The following is a 20804-nucleotide window of genomic DNA, read 5'->3' as shown; positions in this document are numbered from 1 at the left end:
AAAAAACTTCCAAATTGTCCAATATTGGATTTCGTTGTTCAAGAAAAGACAAAAACCACGATAATGCAGAACCAGAAAGTAGAGTGCCAATAAACCTGACTTGTGATCCTGGAGTTGGATAGCTTTGCGGTTGAAGTTCAATTGCCAATTGTACTTGATTGATGAACCCTTGAAACTTTGATCTCGTACCATCAAATTTCTCGGGTAAGGCAATTCTTGGTTCTCTAGTGCTTACAGGGTGTTGTACAATTGGAGAAGGAACGTGATTTGTTGTAGATGTTGAAGCAGCTCCGATCATCTCTATATCCCCACTTTCTGCTATTCTTGTTCTTTCCTGTCTTGGTGAATTGAGTTGATGCATCGCAAGCATTAACTCCTTCATTTGCTCTTGCATTTGTGCCATTGCACTCTTCATTTCAACAAGCTCTGCCATAATGACACTAAGAAGAAAAATTTCTTTGATACTGCTCAAGACAAAAGAAAAGAAAGACTTGATAACAAAGAAGATACTAAGAACAATATCAGTTTAGAAGTGGGTAATCCGCAAACTTCTAATACGCATATGTCTTGTCAAGAGAAAGGGGTAATCCACTCTTACTCAAGAAAAACAAAGCTTTGATATTGTAAGTGTACTCTTGTCAATCTGTCAAGGACAAAGACTCGATGTGGGAAAATATACACAAAAAGGCTATCTCGATATAATAAGTCAAAATGTAAACAAGTAGGTATATTAAAAAGAAACTGGAATGGCTATTGCCACAAGACAAGAAACTAAAGACTCTTGAACCTGGACTAGAAGCAAAAAAGGAGTTGACAAGAGTGAAGAAGCCTTCACTCTTCTCTCTATATATACTATCTAACTAGGGGCTACGTGGCGACGTTCTATAGGACCTCCAATATGTGTTGACTTTGTAGGACACATGCCTTGACTTACAAGGCAAGTTTTTCTACGTATGGGCCACATAGTTAGCTTGAACTTCAAGCTAACAACATGTGTGGCACATGGCCAACTTGTTGACCACGTTTCTAATCCAAAAAGTCAATTAAAGACATCTATGAAGTCAAAGCAGCGTCTAGAAAGTTTCTAGGAAGCTTCTATATTAAATATTATAGAATTAACTTACTTTTATCTACTTTTACTTACTTCTACATATTTCTATATGTAATTATTAGCTTACATGATTATGGCCGTGACAATTATTGGCCAAGTTTCTAACCTACCAAATAATTACAAATACGCATGAAGTCAAGTAAGCATTTCTGAAGCTTTGAAGAAGCATCACCATAAGATAATATCAAATCTACCAATAATTACCTTCTATCTATTCATATTATCTGGATAGTTATTAGCTTATATATATATATATATATATATATATATATATTTATGTCCATAACAACTTATTAGTAGCTTGAATAAGTTAACTATGTGGCGCACATATAGAAAACTTATCATGTAACTTAGATACATGTCTTATAAGTTAGACATGTGTTAGAGGTCCTGTAGAACCTTCACCACATAGCTCCTAGTTAGATAATATATATGGAGGCAAGAATGAAGCATTCTTCACTCTTATGAATGCCTTTCTTGTCATTAGTCTTATTCAAGTCTTTCTAGTCTTCTTGTTTTTTGGCAATAGCTATTGTAGTTTCAATACTGTATTAGTTTTGAGTGAATATCTTATCTTTCTAAGTGATACAAGATTATATTGAGTTTTTCTTTCTTTGAGGTTTATGTCCTTGACACTTTCTCATCTAATATTTTAAAGTTGCTTTGAATATTATTTTTACATATGAATCTCAATTTTTTTTAAAAAAAAAAACTACTATTACTGTTTTTATTTCTATTCTAATTTTACAGTTGTATCAACAACTTAAATAAATCTTCCAATCGTCACAATCCATTCAGGAATTTTATTAAATAAAATCGTAATAATTATAACAACGTTATAAATTGTCTCATATGGAGGCCCAATTGCAAAGAAAGGGGGGTTGGGTGGTAGCAGCGGGACTGCATACCGAGTGCGATCGACATTAATTGTAATACAACTAATGTGGGCGAATTTGTAGGTCGATAAGTTGCACTTTTGTGCCTTCTTTTGTGCCTTCCGTTTAAGGCGCTTCATCGCTACTTAATGGCAGGGCGAAGACCACAACCCAATCAATTTAAAGGAAATTTGAAAATAGGCAGAGGAAAGGGAGAAGTCGCGGTGCCCACGCTGGAAAGATCGTCGCGGAGGGGAGGGGAGGGCTACGATGGCGACTCGTAACAGCCGGAATATGATATTTGAGAACTGGGTTTCTTTGATGTGATCGACGCGGGGTGCATAAGAACATGGGTTCTGTTACGTTTCACGAGATGAAACCCTAAGTTAGGTCTATACCCCGCAGTCTGTTTTTCCTGGGCAACACGAATCTCACTGTCGTGGCACACATTTTGGAGTGTCGATTGCTGCACCAGGTCCGGAATGCTGCAGCCTGTCAGGCTGTGTTCTTCGCCCCAGGAAACGGCGCAATGCTGTTGGGGTTGCCGTTTTTTATGGGGTGAGTGGACAGCGGTGAGTTGGGGCTGGATCTTGCATCTGTTTTGTGCCAATAGCGGCGCAGCAACCTGCGGCCCATGTGACGATCAAGGCTTGTCGATTAATCGATGCAAGTTGGAATCGAGCGCACGGCAACAGCAAACCATGTTTGGAGTTTAAAATAGCGACGGTGCCTGTAATTGATCCTGAGAGTGATTCTGAACATTCTGGAAACGGAAATTATAATTGCAAGAATAAATTTTCCATGTTCGAGCCACCAGGGCTCTCCTGGAAATTGTAAGGTCTATTGCTATATTTGAAGAGCAGGATCTCAAATAGGCTCTGCGAATGCCAGCGCCCGGGCTAAATTATCGGGTACCCATTATGTCATTCCGACTCGGACTGGGTTTTTGCAATGGAATTGTCACCCTTTCGGACTCACAGCAGTAGTGCAGCGTTAACGAAATAATGATTGGAGTGAAAGGACGATTGTGGTGAAAGTTCATATCATAGGGTTTGGAATTCGTCTTTAAATATTGGATATTGCCAGCGTGGTTACCTGATAACTTTGCGGTGATGGTTATTAATGAGCATTGCGTTGGGATATGAAAGCTGTATCAGCAGTTTTCTAAGGGATTGGAATTTAGAAGTTTAATTAATCGTGAGCGTGGATAGGCTGGCCGGGAAAGGAAGGTCGTGGAAGTCTGGGGTCATAAATGCGGGAGATAGGAGTTGCAATAAAGACAATCTGTGTAAGTGTTTACATGGTTGCAGAGAAGGCGGACTTCATCATTTATGTGGCGTGTCCGCACCCGAGACGATGGCAATAGCATCGAAGCTAGTAGAGTGATCTTTGTGTCCGAATTCAACCGTTGCAGCGACTTTCATCTCCAAAAAGCTGAATCTCAAACCTGGCATGTTGATTGAGGTTGACAATCCTTTGTATTGCCTTTTCATTTGTCTCACTTTCCCTTGTAACAACAGCTCGTGGGGGTGAAGTTTTGATGTTGGATTTCTCGATGCTGAACCCTCGTCTCGTCGACGATCGTCGATACTCTCTTCACACCTCCCCCTCACTCTCAACTGCAGCTTCTCGCGGCTGCGATAATATAGCTTTTGCATTGTCCTCGCGAGGAAGGGCATGTATTAGATTTGATCGCGTGGAGGTACTGGCTATTATGCCGTGCTGGTGCCTAGGTGGGTTTGCTTGGCGATGAGAGAAAGGATCTAAGCTACAGCGATTGAACCTTTGGTAGGACTGTTGACATTCTGAGTGCCATTTTGGGGTTGAGGCTGAGGTCGTCATCTGCTTAGTCGCGGCTCCAGTTTCTGCGGCAGTGTCAATCTTCAATGTTGCATTCTGTCCATAATTTTGCAGTTTTATTTGCATTCTCCACATGCTTTTAGAATTACATTTTCTGCTAGTATATCACGTGTGATATTCAACTACGCATTTTGTCCAAGATGTCCCATTGAAGGCTTACCCAATATTACAGTGTTTCCTTCTTGCCGCACCAACAGTATATCTATCAGGACTTGTGTTCCGCAGTACGTGTATTCTACTGAGTGTTTTTTCCTTCTCGATTGCTAATTCTATGAAAATGGGTCTCCCTCTCCCTCTTTGCCCTCAAGATGCTGAACGATTGCCTAATTTATTAATTTCGGAACATCTCTGAAGAAATATACCTGAAGCAGTAGTACTGGGTACTAAATTTTCTGTCTAGTGGACGTGGAGCATTCCCTCCGAAGGCATTGAAGATTTTATTTTCTTGTATGCAACATCACTTGACGAGGGATATCGTATGTGGCAATCATTATGTTTCTGAGATTCTTTCATAATGCATTTGGCAGTTGTGAATCCAACCTGACCGAGTGAATGAACCACAACGTAATCTCCAACCATGATAATCGACAACTGTCGGGCTAGTGTTGTCAACACATGTTAGCTCTCCTCGGTGCCCAAGTTGCGTATAGTCGCTGAAAGGATTCGGTGTTGCTTTGAGCTGCTGAAGAGACTGCAATATTGCTTCTACATTTTGGAATTAGAATTGAGGACGGAAGTGTTGGGAAGCAGGTTGTACTCCTAGTAGCGACAATCGTGGATCTGGGTATGTTAATCTTATTGAGGGGTGAATGAGGAGATACTGCATTGACAATGTAGTTTAAATTGCTTTGCTTTACGGAAGTTAGCGGAAATACTGAGTTTCATTCGGCTCTCACAGAAGTTTGATGATCACTTTGAAAAACAATTCTATTTCAGGGGAATATGGCGAGTGACCTCCCAAGTCAGTCTCGAATTGGGAAACGCAGCCCTCGGAATGGCTTGGTCTTTGATTTTATTAAGATCTCTGAAGGGCTTGAGAGGAAGCACCAGGCATGCAGCCATCCGAAACCGAAGGGAAGTATGCGCGCGCCTAGTGGACCAAAGAATGGTTTGGAAAAAGGAATTTTCGGGTCAGACGCCCTGGTAGAGCTGAAGAAGCACACGAAGTTGACGAACAGAAGTCGTTGTATGCGACCACTTTTAAATGTGATACATTTTGTGGAGACATACAACCGGGTTCGCTGGCGTAATGGCGACTTTGGGGCTAATGCTCTACCTCTCAAGCCCTCTGACCAACATCACACAGATTCCTTGAATCACAAGAAGTCTTACGCTTGGTTACGGTGGAGGTACAAGGCCGTTTCCTGCCTTCTTTCCATGAATCAATGTCTTCTGTTTTAAAAGTAGTTTTACAGGTTGTGAAGTCCACTCCCGAGCGTTCCGTATTGAATGTAGAACTCTTTTGCTGAAATCTCTCCATTGCTAATATACTTGAAACCCAATTATTGACTGTTGCGGTTATGCATCTACCCCACGGTGTCGTCTGTAATGAGCTAATGATTATTATATTCCCAATCCTCGGTGTTTGGGTACTGATTCGTATCACTTCAGGTGGCGTTGTCTAATGAAAATACCTGTAACATGCAGGAATTTAGGTCATGCTCAAAGCACTGTTGTAGCTTACTGGTCGAATTACATCAAGGATGCAATTTTAAAGACAGACTTGGAGACACTAGCGAAGGTCCATAATGGTAAGCAATTTTCCCAAATGAAGAGAAGTATTTTATTGTAACGTGCTGAGAGATGCCATTCTCAAGAGAAAAATCCACAGAGATTGGAATTTAAAATCTCTGGCTTAATTCTTCACCTAACACTAACATGCGTATCATGTCTTTTGATTTGGTACTCTATGTCAGGAGACGTCCGGGGATCTGGCAAAGAACAGGCATTGTACCTCTGGAGGAAAGTGTTGCGTTGTCTTCAGCAAATTGATCCTATTGCTTTCAATAACATTACTACTATTCTCACGGCTCAAAGCAATCTTAGAGGTGTGGATACTGGCGTGAACTGTAGGTTTTGTCAGCGTGGTCTCCAACCGACTGTATTTTCTTTTATGTCATTTTAATTCTCTTGAACGACACTTGATACGTGGACTAAGCATCAGCTTTGTCTCATGAGTTCCTAGTTATGTGTTTGTCTTCGAAAGCGCTTCTTCATAGAGTCAAGTTGAGTTAGATGAGGCTCCAAGCATGAGAGTCATCTTTGGGCTAGTAATTGCATGATGATTATGGAAGGCAAAGAAACATTCATATAATTTGTGTGACGTGAATATGCAGACCGAATCTTCAAAGCATCAGACAGCAAGCGAGGATTCTCGATGGCAGCTAGAACTAGTAGATCCTACATTTCTTCCACAACTAGGAAATCCAGCAGGGTGCCTTCTCCGTTACGTAAAAGCAAAGTTCGAAAGTCTAGCAAAGGTAGACTTCAAAGGTCTGGGGGAGCTCCTCGAACACCTACTAAGATAGGAGCAAAGAGCCCTAGAACTTTTCCAAAATCCATCGACTCAAAGCGTGTCGCCCCCATTGTTCTTCGTAGAACGCAAATTAGATTTAAGCGTCATCCGTCTGGCGAAAAGATGTCCCGTCGATTACAACATCGAAGTGCTCTTCGTTCGGGTCACCGGGACGTTTCCTGGTCAGCTGACCGAGCAAAAGCAGCTATTTTGATTCAGGTTCATCTGAACGCTCTCTTACCTGCTTAGAGTCACGGGAAAATGTCACTACTGATTAAGATATGATTCAGGGCTAAGTTAGTTGCAGTAGTCTAAATGAAATCAACCACCTTTGATTCAAAATCTGAAAAGCGGCTCTATGTTTTCAGAGCTATTCTGCAGTCATCTTATCAATTACTTGATGTAAATATTGTGCAGTCGCAGTGGCGAATGTTTTTGGCTAGACGCAGTCACCGTATCCTCCGACATGCAGCTATCACAATTCAAAGACGATGGCGAGAATCCAGGAGACTCTCCAGTCGCACCAATTCCGCACTTGATGTCACAGGTAAGGAAACGGTTACTTCGAATTTCGTTAAGTTTTTCTTCTATAGGATTTGATGATCCCGTGTTTGATAACTCGGGCGGTGAAACATTGTTCAACGTGTTTGGTGATATATCTGCAATAACTTTCCGAAGTTCATTTATGATCCAGCTATTAATATCTGTTAGAGAAAGGCAGGATCTTTCAACTTGATCAAGACGTCAACCTGTGTGCGTTGCCACCTATTCTGTGATGGTTAAAGCGGGTCCTAATTTGAACATGCTGTTCGTTCTTGCAGGGGAAGACATCCAAAAAAGTTCGAATACACTCGGATGTCCCTTTCGATGTCTCTACGACTGTGACATTTCAGCAACACAAGAAGATGAGATTTTTGACGAGTTTTTAAGTTTTTTACCATGTGGCGAGCAGGACTCTAGTGTGAATGGCCTCTCCACCACTCTGACCTCCATTTCTCCTTACTCGTCTGGGTTCTCTAGCACAGTATTGGCTGACGATAGTGGTAAAGACCTTCAATCACCTTCTCCGTCTAAGACTAGGACGTCGAACTATGATTCCTGCAGTCTAGATAGTCCTGCGTGTTCACCTGCGAAGGAACTTACATTTGCTAAAATAAGCATTGAAGGATCACTTCCTCCAACACCTATCAAAGAATGGAGTTCGCGAAAGCGAGACCCTACCAAGAGCTCACCATCAGTCCCAGTTATTTTGGAGCCAAGTACTGATGACGTGGTTGAGCTTCACCACTCCCCCACTAAAGACTGGGCTACACCCGTAACTAAAGGTCGGAAGTCGACTCTGCTTCTTGAAGGATCTCCTCATTCTGAATCAAAAATGGAACCGGTCCAACTTCTAGTCGAGTTCATGAATCCTGAAGAATCTGACACAACTGATAGCGATCGGGACAATCCCGAGGTGACGAGCATTCCGCTTTCTACTTCATCAGATCCTAACATGAAATCCCTTCATGGTTGCATAGTTCCAACTCCGAAGGAAGATGGGGTGGTGCCTGTTTCTCGAGCACTAGCATACACCCCCGATGATCTGAATACCAATGTACCAGCGAGGGTTCTTGATTCTCCACTATCACCTGCACTGGAGGAAGAACTCCTGGATGAGCTCTCTAAGCTTTTTGAAAGTTCGCCCGATCCAGTAGTACCTTCAGATCCTTTATTCTCACCATCTTGCAATGGCAGATCTGTTGATGACTCGTTTTGTCCGGGATCAGTGGGATATTCTCAACAGAAGACCTTTATCAGAGTGTGTAATGGCGCTTTTGTAAGTGATGATTTCTCACATTCAGCAAGGAAACTGGATTTCAATTTAGACGACGTTGATGAACTGGGAGATTGTGAAGGCAACCTAGGAGCATGCCATTACAATCGTGGGGACAAACCTTCAGATGCCAACTCGGGCAATATTATTAAAGACCTCGAAGAAAGATCACCCCCTGTCTCCGCATTGCCGAAACCTACTCTTCCAGAGCCAACCATATCTGATTCACATGACGCAGGGGACATGGCTGAGCAGAACGATACTAACTTCCTTGGGTTATATGATGAGTTGGACGATGTAAGAGCTTCCAGAGATTCTCGAAGTTACAGTAAAAGATGTCAGGCCACAGTTCAAGACTTTTTGCAGCTTGTGGAGCAAAACCATGGAACTAGAGATGGTGTTTCTGAAACTCCTCAAAGTGGCTTTGAAAAATCCCAATCTACTTATTTTCAGGTTTCGGGATCTCCGCTGTCCACATCTGAAGGTGAGGACGACTTCTGTGACAAGGCTGTGGATGGGAACGTTGTTGCTGTGCAAGATGCAATTCTCCAACCTAGGGATCTCTTGCCCAATACATTTGAGGACCCAATCGAGTGGGAAGTTGTGTTAGATTCTGAGTCTCATAAAAAAGTTGTAGACGAACCTCTTAAATGTGGGTCTGTTGATCGGTACGACACCAGCTTCAGCAGAGACTACAGCAACTTCGTTACTCCTAAAGTAAGCCGATCTAGGAATGTAGTTACAAGATCCTGTAGTGCGATTTACAGATCCAAGCCTCCATTGCCTAAGAAAAGTAGGCGAATCTCCTTCGATGAGAAAGGGCACAAATTCCACGAACACCAGACTCCTCCAGATGAAGATAGGTGTGTATCGTCGGAGAGGAAGGTTTGTGAAAGATTGCTTCATACCAGTCCCGCTTCCCCTGATACTCCGCTGGTCTCGTACAACCCCGTCCTCAGCAGTCAGGAGAGATCAAGCTCTTTGTCTGTGTCGAAAAAGTACTTTCTGCAGAGTCCATCTTCAAGAAAACGCCATGGAAAAGGCGACTCTGATACGGAGAGTGCCGCTTCCTCGACATGCATATCTCCCTCGAAGTTGGATTCGAAGTTTGATGTTGTCGAGAAGGTACGCGCGAAAGCTTCCCCAGCGTTCAGTTGCGAGGTATTTACTTCGCTTGGTAGTTGTACATCAACGTGTCAAAGTTCTATATTGTCAAATTCATATCTTTAGGGTGGTTGACTTGTATACTTGCTCTTATTGTTGCATTAATGTAGTGCATTATTCTGATTCATACTGACATTAGTGAGAAATTTAAATGGTCCTGTTACGCTATCAATAATTTTTTTTTAAACTTGTGTTTTCGTTCTGTGGTTTTCTCATCACAGGAAGTCCCTTCTAAACATGCTGGAGCACTATTCACTGGTGATGAAGCATTAGTATCCAATTCGACTAAACATGCTTTTCCACCGCCGGAGGTTTCTAGTAAAGTGTCTGAAAATGGAGTTTTGAAATCTGAAACTGACTCTCAGTGGGACGATGTTCTTCATTACTCCTGTTTTGAAGACAATTATGAAGCCATGCTCAAGCAGAAAGATTGTCATCGTGTTTGGTTCCCAGAGGAACTCTCTGATCCTTCACTTCTTACAACTGGAGAACAATTTGAGAGTTTTAGAAGAAGCTCTTCTTCTTATTGGGATTGTGGATTGATGACATTGATTTCAGACGGCGGATTGATGCGCGCAGAGAACTCTGCCCCTTCCCTGCATGATTTATGCAAACTGTGGGATGACAACTGTATCGACCTTGTGACGAGATCGCTCAAATTCAAATATTTGGTGACCAATCCTACTCTTCTCCGTCATGAGGTAACCATTGTAGTTTCTCCGTTCGCCTAAAAACTGATTTGAAGCCATGAATCTTTTTGTCACCAATTGGTTGTAGCCTGTTCCTTTTTCTCGCTTGGACTCTGATATTGTTGGCATGTCACTTCACTATAGGTTTTAAGCATATGTGAGGAAAGTTGTCTGCATTATTCAAAAACGATCCATTCTTATAGGATAAATGTTTGTAGGGCTCAAACATCGTCTGGTTATGGCAGGTAAAGATGGCATTTAGTAACCCAGATCTCTCCAGTCCAGAAGCACATTCTTGGGAGGTTCCAAATATTGAAAGACTGCAGGAGAGACTGGAAAGTCGGGAGTCACTTAAGGAGCTTATTAAACAGCAAAGGGATGCTATCTACATCAATATTGCAACGAATGCAAGCATGAGGGAGCGGTATCGATTGTATAGTAAGTGGGGAATCCGCAGGATGTCGACAGGGCGGTTGAAGAAAATTATTTATGATCTGCTCTGGAAAGATCCCAAAAGGTTAGGATTTCGACAATTGCTGCGTTGCCTGTGTGAACTCTGCCATCAGTTTATCTGTCTTTCCATCATTTCAGCTATTTATTACCCACAGCTGTGGGTACAATGGAAGGAGTTGTAGTACAAAAGCGCCGTAGTGCAAATGGTTTAGCATAACCACATACTAAAAATTGACTTTTGTTTGTTGCAGATTTCAGGCAAGTGCGGACCTCGTACTGCAGTATCTGTAATCAAATTTGCAGGTAGTTTTATCAGCTTACCTATCTGTTCATCGATGCAGATGAACACACCGATAGATTCAAACCATCACGAATGAGGATTGACGGCCATGTACAGAAGCATAGGAGTTTTGTAAAGAGTAGGTCCTTTCCCTTCTGTGAAAGAAGCAGACCGACTTAGCAATCCTTAACTCGTAACAGTAGACTTCCTATTTAGATCAGAGAACAATTTTTCGCTCCAGTTCAGTCAAATCCTTCAGAATATGTAGCTTCTCTTCGCAGTTGAAGAACGCGCCTAAGAACTGAGAAGCTACTAGCGAACAATAGCCTTCCTCTCTTTGGAATCTCTGCATAATTTCTATTTTAAGCTATGATTCAGCTCGTAAAGTGGAACGTTGATAGTCTCTTCTCCTGAAGTCTCCCATCTTCTGCTTGATGTGACTCACTAAACAGCATGTGTGTTTAAGCTGAAGTCTGTCACCTCTGAGTGTCGCATGAAAATGGCAATAGGACTCAAAGTAAAAACTGTTCAAGAGCACCTTCCATAATTTATTCCTTCCGAATGTGCTGTTTTCCATTATAAAGCCATGGGATATGAGCTCATTATACCATGGGAATATGCTAGGTACCAACCATAATTATTTTCTACGACCATGAATGTTAATAACTATATTAAATAATATCAGGTAGCAAGAGTAAATTTGTTACGGTTCCTCAACTATTCCAATTGCATCTAAAAGTGCTCAGATAAACAATCCCAATTCATTTTTTCGAAAAGTGACGAAATATTTCCCTACAATGAGGCCAGTTTCCAAACTTCAATATCAACTGTAAATTGGTGTATTATCCAATACAATGGAATTCAAACTCTTGGTCAACACTCTCCGAGTTCTTACTTCAAACTACAAGGTGAAGTTACATTGTGAATAACGGTAAAATCCACTTTTCTAAACTCTACCGTGGCAACCCAGACATCTACACCTTTTCACCGGCACCTGTTTCTAAGCTCGTCATAATATGACAAGAGGATAATGATTGTTGTACTCAGCTCTCTAAAATGAATCGAGTTAGGATTTGAGCTCTGCAGTCAGACGTCTGGAATACTGATAAACCCTCATTTTCCACATAATAATGTACTTGTAATGACAACTAGAGTGATTGTATATGCTGCAGCACAACTCACTCAGATGCTGCAGGAGGCGACGACTTTTCTGCAGGAGGCGACGACTCCCCTGCAGGAGGCGACGACTCCCCTGCAGGAGGCAGCGACTCCCCTGCACCAGTCTCCTCTGCTGATAGAGGTGCCGGCGTCTCTGGTGATGTTTCAACGTCGACTTCGGACCCAGACTCGTCCTGTTCAGACAGCTCTGATGCAAGGGGCCCGTGTTTGGCAGCTGCTTGAAGGACACGATCTTGGACAGCGAGTGTTGAAGGAGCAGTGGCGAGCTGCAAAGTTGCGGGTTGCACTTGGCCCACCAGCCATAAGATTCTATCTCCGATAGACTTGAAAGGCTTTTGAAGCAATCTACAAAAGAAGCGAAGGGACACTCGCGCGTTACGGACAGTCGAAGTTTTCACATAGAAACCTTGAGGACAGTGCAAATACCTAGATTGAGAAATAGTTCGTAATATCGAGTAAATTTCCGAGTAACCGTAGAAATTTAGGAAGTTTTCAGAGATCTATCACTAAATTTAAGTCACAAAAATAACAAGGAAAAGACCTGAGGTCAGCTTTCGCATCCTCCAAACTCTCGTAAGAGTTAGCCCTTGTGTAGATTGCCTGCAAGATTTAAACACTCTCAACCATGAAATCTTACAACCACCCAGTAGCAAGATTCAAACACTCCTAATCCGCTCCTCAAAGATACGGAACTATAACAAACTTCTGTGCAAGCTTATTACCTCGCGTAAAAGATGAAAATAGCAGATTACGAAGCAACTTGTGACAAAGTTTTCAAACACTCAGATTGTTGATGATGAGGGAAAATAATACCTGACCAATACCGATTACTCCCAAAAGCTGCAGAGCTTTCTCCCATTCTGTGGAACAAGTTTCTCAAGGTGTTAGCACCATGATCATAATGAGTTCCACGCAGTCATACGTGTTAGCCAACACAATAACTGATATTTAATTGATGTGCAAAGAGAAATCATTTGAAATATATGGTAAATGATCAACACTATGGCTTACAAACGCTGTGTATGCCGAGTACTTACCAAGCACTGCATATATGCCCGCCACTGTACCCTGCATCCATCGAGTTTAAGATTTAATAATTTCTCTACCTCTAATAAATCACACTCGGATGAACAGAGATTTATTGAGTCAAACTTCATAAAGATAAACAGAAATAAGAATTTTGACCACTTGCATGAATTTCCTTCTGCAGGTTCGTTCATCCATACAACATTACCAACTCTAAATGTAGAAAGTGTTCCATCGTACCAATGCAACAAGTACGATCCCATCAGGTGTAGGCTTTACTTCCTCCACGATCTCCTCGGCGTCCTAAATGTTCAAGATGGTGCAGCAAAAACGTATCAATTAATAAAATTAGAGCTCGAAATAGGAGCTCTACCGTGCATTTTCTCGCTACCAAAATTACTTCCAAACATGAAGCTAAGCTCTACTATAGAGTTCATGTGAAATAATATCTATTATTGTAAAGACCAAGCTTTCAGTACAAACAAGTTCTATGTTACAAGACACAATATTGTCTTCACCGACAACAAATTAGAAGAATCATGACAAATAGGACAATTATCTAAACAACGAAAGAAAGAGTACATCCGCCCAAACATATAAGAGGAGGCTAATCGCACATCTTTGCTGACACTACGTAGACTGAGAAGCATCTCTATCTTGACATGATCTGTTACCTCCTTAAGTATAGATATGGGAGTATCTGTGCCCTCCAGCTTTGTCCGCAAGCCGGCGGCTGACCAGGCCTTGTATCCCCCTTCCACTCGGTATCGCCTCTGTTACCATAACCCCCCATGAGTAAGCCGTAAATCTCAGCCAGTGAAAAAGTTTTGAGCAAAAGATTCCAGGCCGTAATCAACACGTCAAAATGCTACGTGAACGAAGTTTTGCAAAGCAACATCCATTAAGTATAAACTAAAGTATAATGGTTCAGCCAAATCATTACCCTCACTCCAAATCTGCGTAAAGCTCTAGCAATCTCCTTCGATTGACTCCCATCGGTGTCCATCACGATCACCTTGGTACTGGGCTGTAAGCAAACAAAAATTCAGCAACAATATACAGTGATCGACATGCGGCATCGCCACAAGTGAATCTACAAGGAAAGCTACAAGAACTTCTTTACTCTGTGAGAACAGGTATAATCTCTTACAATAAAGGCCAAAGTAATCCAGTTAAAATCATCATCATGGACATCTGGTACACAACATACAGAACACGCCGATCAGTTCGTCCAGAAGCAAATAGCCACTAACCTGCACAGTTTTGAGATTCCGGATCACAGCTGCTGTCAAGATATTGTCAATTTCCTTGGAATTTCTCACACTTTTCCTAAAGGGGCCGTCCACCTGCAAAATTTGCACTATCCACTCATCAACTTTGAGATGAAACCTAATTTACATGTGTCGAAATACAAATGAACAGCACGTCTTTTGACGATGAGAATGTGCGATGCGATCCTAATAGTCGAAAAATTAATTCCTAATTTCAATTGTTCGGAATATATTGACACCTACCAATATCCTTGAGCATTCCAGCAGTGTTATAGACTAGACTAACGAACCTGAATGGCTTCAACAGTGGCAAATCTTGTTCTCATTCCTCGCCGTAAATCAGGAATACCTTCACTCTCTCTTAACTCCTGTATTGCATAGATTTGAAACATTAATCACTAGAAGCTTGCGTGAAATATTAACCACCACACCACAATACGCTCACTAGCTCATCGACCAAAATTGACATACTCTCATATGTAAATGCAGACAGAAATGACTTGCTACATAGTCAACTTAATGAGACACTGTTTAAGATCATTTAATGATCAACGAACTCAGTTTACAAAGAAGGAATATCGTTCATGCCTGGGGCCGTATGTCAACTAAGACAACATTTCGCTCTTTCTTCAAGAGGTCGATAGCAGAGACGGGCAAAAGGTCACCAGAGTATCCTCCATATCTGCCCTGCCAAAAAGATACTCTGCCGTACACGCACATAGATGGGAAGTGTCAACTCAGCGTTCCTGCGTGTAAATTAATACGTAGACACAACTAACAAGTAGACAAGATTGGCGCGTAAGTTTAACTGCCCATACCCAAGGTAGAGTGTACCACCCAAAATCAGAATAACAGGAATAATTGGATTCTCTGGATCCACTCCTAGTGCTCTCTCCACGTTCTCGAGAGCATCGTATGCCTGCACGCAGACGTCTTGCACCTTGAATAACGATGAGTGAAAACCACAGTCTAGAGGCACCAGAAGTCCAGATTATAATCAAGACGTAGCCTTCTAAAGGAATGCTCTTTAAAGATGGAATAAATGGTAGAAAACATTCCTCATTCTGTTGGAAGATTTCATTCCATATCAACCAACGCAATAGGTCCACCCACCTGTTGGAGGAAACTACCCACAGGATCGGCGATTTCTTTGAGTTTCTGCTCTGTTTCACTCAAGGTTGATTGAACCTCTGGGGAAAGGTTATTAACCTTAATTGAGCCATAAACATTAATCAGAAAATCTCGAGTCGTCTCTAATGTCGTCCCTAATGCGCCCTTCACAACCACTACTACTTCTTTAAGTTGATTATTGAGAGGCGTGCCTGTGCGGAACACACTTGTTAACCCTGCAGCTTCTCCTCCAGCTTTTTTCACGGTGCTGTCAACTGAAGTTTGGATGCCGTCTACAGTTCTATCGTATAAGCCGGTCACTGAATTAACTGAACCCTTGATAGACCCATTGAGACTCTCATATGCATCCCTTATGGCTTTACCAGCAGATCCAACCGAGTCGTTTATAGCATCCTGAACATCTGTGAGAGTCTTCGCTACTGATTCCTGAGCAGCCTCAATGGAGTCAGGAAAACTAAATGAGTTAGCATCGTCCTCCACAGCTATAGGTTTTCTCGCGCCTCCACCACCATTTCCACGATTGATCATAGCTTCATAGCGCTGGAGAGGTGTTAGTTCCCCAGGATTATCGACAGATTCACCAGCAGCTTTTATAACATCAGGTACATCCGTTCCTGCGGACTCTACAATACTGGCTGGAGCAGACTCTGCAGGAAGAGTCTGTGGAGCGGTTGCGTCGACAGATGACACTATTGGTTCGGGAACATTCAGCTCTGTGCCTGTTCCCTGAAATACACCCAGGGAGGTTTGTGCATCAACAGCTGCAGGAGACGGAGAAGAAGAGTCCAAGTTCTGGGGAGGAGACTGAAGAATTTCTGTCACATTTTGTCTCATGATTGATGCTGCATCATTGGGCTGCATTGCGACATCCAACCACCAATATTCACAATACTCAGGAGCTTCTCACAGAGAAGTCGTTTGGGCAAAATATAGTAAATGTAAAAAGAGTACCTCAATTTCTGAACCAACTGGAGAAGTACTGATCGTGGCAGAGTCAATGAGCTGCTGCTCCGCTCCAATGACTGCATAATCTATCTCAGCAATGGCTAACAATCTAGACCTCCTGCCGCTGCCGCCCCTCGGTAGTGAAACGCTGTCAAATTTGAACAATGGCTTTCTACCCAGAATAAACTTAGAGCGCAAAAGCACTGATGCATTTGCAGTGGAAGCATTCCCTTTCTGCTGCCATTTCACACCAAAAGTTAAGGCAAATACACAAATGTTTTCGCAAACGAATCGCACACAAGAATCAATTCCCAGAGAATCAAATACATCGTCATCCAAACTACGCAATCTCAATTCTCCGGACATTACTGAACCATGTCTTACACGCTCACTAACACCGAACGGAATTCGATAAGCTCAATTCTTGAGAAACACGAGGAATAAAAATTGAAAGAAAAGATAATTGCCACAGGTATTGAAAATTAGTGCTCCTAACCAGCAGGGGCGTATACACAAGATGCGCAGCGCCGCGACACGAAGCCGCTGCGCTGGACACTAAGAACAACGACTGCGCCATGGCCGTTGGCGCGGGTGCCCCAACACGCAGAATTGATGGCAAAAACTGGTCCTGCACCAAAACACGTCGACCACCCCGCGAATTGAAGCTCAGTCCATTAAGGGCGAGCAGGAGAGCATCACAGCGTCCGGATCCTGGACGAGGCTGGCGTGGCCATGCTCGAGGGTAGAATCGGGAGAGAGAGAGAGAAAGAGAGTTAGGCTGGTAACGCGAATCTAGAAAGGGGAGCGGAGCACCACAAAGAGATTGACGACGCTGGCATTGCGAGAGTCGCCATTGGGACACTCCGGATTTGGACCTGTCGATAAGGTGCCCCACCCTCCCCTGCCCTGCCCGCTCCCCCCAACCCCGTGGACGAACTAACGAACGAATGTCGCTTCCCCCCGCCTCCTTTTCATTCACTCACACATTCATCCATTCCCCTCCCCCTCATGGCGCCTTTGACGTTGACTAATATTTTCCACTTCTTTAGACTTGGATACCAAAGAGCGTCATGGATTAGTAAGTTGAATTAATGACTTCGACATTTTACATTGTGGAAAGTTTGAGAATTTTGATTTTCCTTAAAACAAGTGTAAGTATCAGCTGTTGAGGTAGCTTTTAATCTTGTGAGTTGCAAGAAGATTAAGAATAAGGGAGATAACCTGCTTTGAAATATCAAAATTATGTCCATGAAAAACCACAAGTTTTGACACCAAAAACAAACAAACAAAAACAAGAAATTGAAAAAGAAAAACTCAATAGAATATGTGTTTTCTTTCTAATGCTTCTTCACCCTTCTTCTTGTATTTTATGTATTTGTCTCCATGCTATGTAGCACAAAACAAGAATTTAAAAAAAAAACAAAATTCTTAATAAAATGAGACCATCTTTGTAAAAAATTTGTATCTCTTTTCATCTCTACTCTAAAAGAAGAAATAAATAAATTATAGTAATATATTTTTATATTAAAAAAGATATTTTATTTTAAAATAGATTGGCTGTAGAATTTTTAAAATCTCACATTTTTATTTTTATTTATTTTAATTTTTTATTATAAGAGAAGATAACCACAAGATTATAGATACTTAAAATTAACTTTTGATAAATAAATGAGAACTTGTCATGTTCTTTTACAATTTGTTATCAAAATTTAGAAAAAAAAAAAAAAAAAAAAAAAAAAAAAAAATGCATATAGAAAAAATCATAACAACAACAACAAAAAAAAATTAGTTAATAAATCTATCTCTAAATTTTTTCTAATGGTTACTTTAATTTTTAATGGTTTTAAAAATAATGAGCAGCTTCTAAAGTAATAGAGCTTTAATAAAAAAAAATGAAATTTAAGACGTTGTTTGAAAACTCTTTGCAACTTAAGTTCATATAGATATGAATAAATCCACATTATATATAATATAAATTCTTAAGTTTGAAAAAGCTAACATATTTAATTAAATAATTGATACCTATTCAAAATTTAGTTTTATATAACTTGTTATAAATTTAAAATGTATAAATAAATTATGTCTATAAATTAACAATTGTAGAGTTTAGTTGTTTTGACCTCTTACTTTCACACATTGCTTCTCTATTACATTAGATGGTTATTTTTGTTTAAATAGATTTTATTCTTTGTAGAACTTAAGTATTGGAAAAACTAGAAGTGTTTACTTAAATATTACTTAGCATGCATAAGATTTCAGAATTAAACTACAATTGATGTAATTTAATATTTGCAAAGTATTCATGTTCTTTTTATTTCTTTTCTTTGTATTATACTCCCTCTCCTATAGGCAACCCATCTATCATTAGCCTACCTTCTAAATGCCACTTTTAACATCTTTTTGCTACTAGTATAAATACATTGATTTTTTTGAACTTTATTCAATCTAAAAAATATATAAATTTGTATCACAAACATACACATTTATTCAAATAGTTATTTATATAATTAGGTAGAAGTAGGTAAATATAGATAAATTTCATAAAGTCTTCTAAACTAGCTTCTTAGAAGCTTCATAGACGCAATTTTGACTTTAGATGTATTTATAGGATAGAAACTTGGCCAGCAAATTAACCACGTGTTGGTAGCTTGTAGAATAAGTTAACTCAGTGTAATAGCTTGTGGAATAAGCTAACTATATCATACATATATAGATAACTTGCCTTGTAAGTTAAAACATGTGGCTAGTAAAGTCAACACATGTTGGAGGTCCTATAGAATATTCTCACGTAACTCCTAGTTAAAAAGTATATATGGAGACAAGAATAAAGCCTTCTTCACTCTTGTCAATGCCTTTCTAGTCCTTAGTCTTGTTTTAAGATTTTCTAGTCTTTTTGTTTTTGGCAATAGCCATTCTAGTTTAATATTATATCAACTTTGAGTGACTTTCTAGTTCCTTTCAAGTGATATAGGAGTGTGTTGAGGATTTTCTTTCTTCGAGATTCATGTTCTTGATAGTTTGACAAGAATACTAACATACTGTATTTGTCTTGTTTTAGAAGTGAGTGAATTACCTCACTTCTATTGTTGTATTTTGAAGGTTGCGGATTATCCACCTTTAAATAAAAAAATCTTATTTTCTAACACTGATCTTTTCCTTAAAGAGAGTGGATTATCCTTCTTTGTGGACATTTTTAGAGGTTGTGGATTATCCTCCTTTAATATAACTTTTGAATTTGTTTGAGTTGTCTATGGAAGAAAAGATTATAGATGCTACTTTTAGTGGAAGTGAGAATAAATTTACAACTATTGCAGATCTTTATGAGCTTGTTCACACTATAAGAGTAGAAATTTCATATATTTCCAATGTGAATCATGAAAATACTATGCTTACGCCTATGGAAGAAGTTCAAAGTCTGCGATAAGAAATTATGCTGTGAAAGGAAGCAAGTAGATCGACCTCACAACTAAATCCATGGAATTTTGCTTCAACAAGTATATGTCAAGGATAAGAACTTGATAAAAATAAATAAACAAGTGAGACTTTTTTCAAAGAAATATGACAAAATAGAAATAATTAAATATGTATATATATATATATATATATATATATATATATATATATAAGAAAGAAATTGAAATGGCTATTGTCAAAAGACAAGAAAACTAAAAATCCTTGAAACTAGACTATACGCAAGAAAGGAGTTGACATGAGTGAAGAAAGCTTCATTCTTGCTTCTACATATACTATCTACCTAGGAGCTATGTGGCGACGTTCTATAGGACCTCCAAAAACGTGTTGACTTTGTACAACATACATCTTAACTTACAAGGTAAGTTTTCTATGTAGGTGCCACATAGTTAGCTTGTTCTGTAAGCTATCAACATGTGTAGCACGTGGTTAATTTGTTGACCAAGTTTCTAACCTACTAATCAAGTATAAATACATGTAAAGTCAAAGCAATGTTTATGAAGCTTTTAGGAAGCTTTTCTAAAAGATATTATAAAATTAATCTATTTTTACCTATTTCTATCTATTCTTATCACCTAGATAATAATTACAATAAATATATATCCACAACATTACCACCCCTTTTAGGGACGAGTTCCAGGAGGAGTGATGATCACAAGTTGAGGAAGTTTAAGATGCAAAAAAATATATTTGTCACATACTCTAATCTTTGTTCTCTTCAAAGATGGTTAATAGGGCCTCTCATCCATTGATAGTGTTCTATTCCAAGCCGGGAAGACCACCAAGTTATTTGATCATTGTTGAGGCCTTCATAGCTTTCTTCAAATAAAACATTTGGAATACTGTCAAGAATTCTTCTTATTTCTAGTAAAATTACCAAACATCAGGAGTCCCTTCCAACGTCATGATACCAAATGCATTATATTTCACTATCTATTCAAGGAAGAATATGTCATTCTTGAAGATCTTCATCTCAATTGCATCGTCTTGAAGGTTGTAACAATCATAATGTCTTATC

At 40.2% G+C, this 20804-nt stretch overlaps 2 protein-coding genes across 10 annotated transcripts; one reads left to right on the top strand and one right to left on the bottom strand.

Moving 5' to 3' along the window:
* Positions 1-2017: 2017 nt before the first annotated feature.
* Positions 2018-11170, top strand: LOC112282919 (uncharacterized). 6 transcript variants are annotated; one of them, XM_090250385.1, is made up of 11 exons: positions 2018-3450; positions 4374-4630; positions 4783-5195; positions 5494-5597; positions 5763-5894; positions 6183-6580; positions 6779-6908; positions 7183-9338; positions 9563-10042; positions 10276-10547; positions 10735-11170. In XM_090250385.1, exons 3-11 carry the CDS (start codon positions 4789-4791, stop codon positions 10772-10774), a joined length of 4119 nt encoding a protein of 1372 aa, XP_090106511.1. In that variant the 5' UTR covers positions 2018-3450; positions 4374-4630; positions 4783-4788; the 3' UTR covers positions 10775-11170. The 6 variants fall into 6 exon arrangements, with proteins under 6 accessions (XP_090106511.1, XP_090106514.1, XP_090106513.1 ...); XM_090250388.1 differs by having other exon boundaries at positions 2018-3719; XM_090250387.1 differs by having other exon boundaries at positions 2018-3774.
* A 400-nt stretch (positions 11171-11570) lies between these two features.
* Positions 11571-17068, bottom strand: LOC112282921 (uncharacterized). 4 transcript variants are annotated; one of them, XM_024521104.3, is made up of 14 exons: positions 16812-17068; positions 16322-16552; positions 15353-16225; positions 15058-15158; positions 14828-14942; positions 14530-14607; positions 14222-14314; positions 13912-13995; positions 13643-13741; positions 13209-13271; positions 12980-13010; positions 12756-12802; positions 12484-12542; positions 11571-12287 (listed from the first exon to the last, which is right to left on the bottom strand). In XM_024521104.3, exons 1-14 carry the CDS (start codon positions 16890-16892, stop codon positions 11942-11944), a joined length of 2301 nt encoding a protein of 766 aa, XP_024376872.1. In that variant the 5' UTR covers positions 16893-17068; the 3' UTR covers positions 11571-11941. The 4 variants fall into 4 exon arrangements, with proteins under 4 accessions (XP_024376872.1, XP_090106516.1, XP_090106515.1 ...); XM_090250390.1 differs by having other exon boundaries at positions 15353-16096; XM_090250389.1 differs by having other exon boundaries at positions 16322-16549.
* Positions 17069-20804: the final 3736 nt, after the last annotated feature.

The sequence above is a fragment of the Physcomitrium patens genome, chromosome 5, assembly GCF_059467195.1.
Source record: "Physcomitrium patens ecotype Gransden chromosome 5, ASM5946719v1, whole genome shotgun sequence".
Taxonomy (NCBI): Eukaryota; Viridiplantae; Streptophyta; class Bryopsida; order Funariales; family Funariaceae; genus Physcomitrium; species Physcomitrium patens.
The sequence above is the reverse complement of the archived record's forward strand: the minus strand, read 5'-3'. Positions and strand labels throughout refer to the sequence as shown.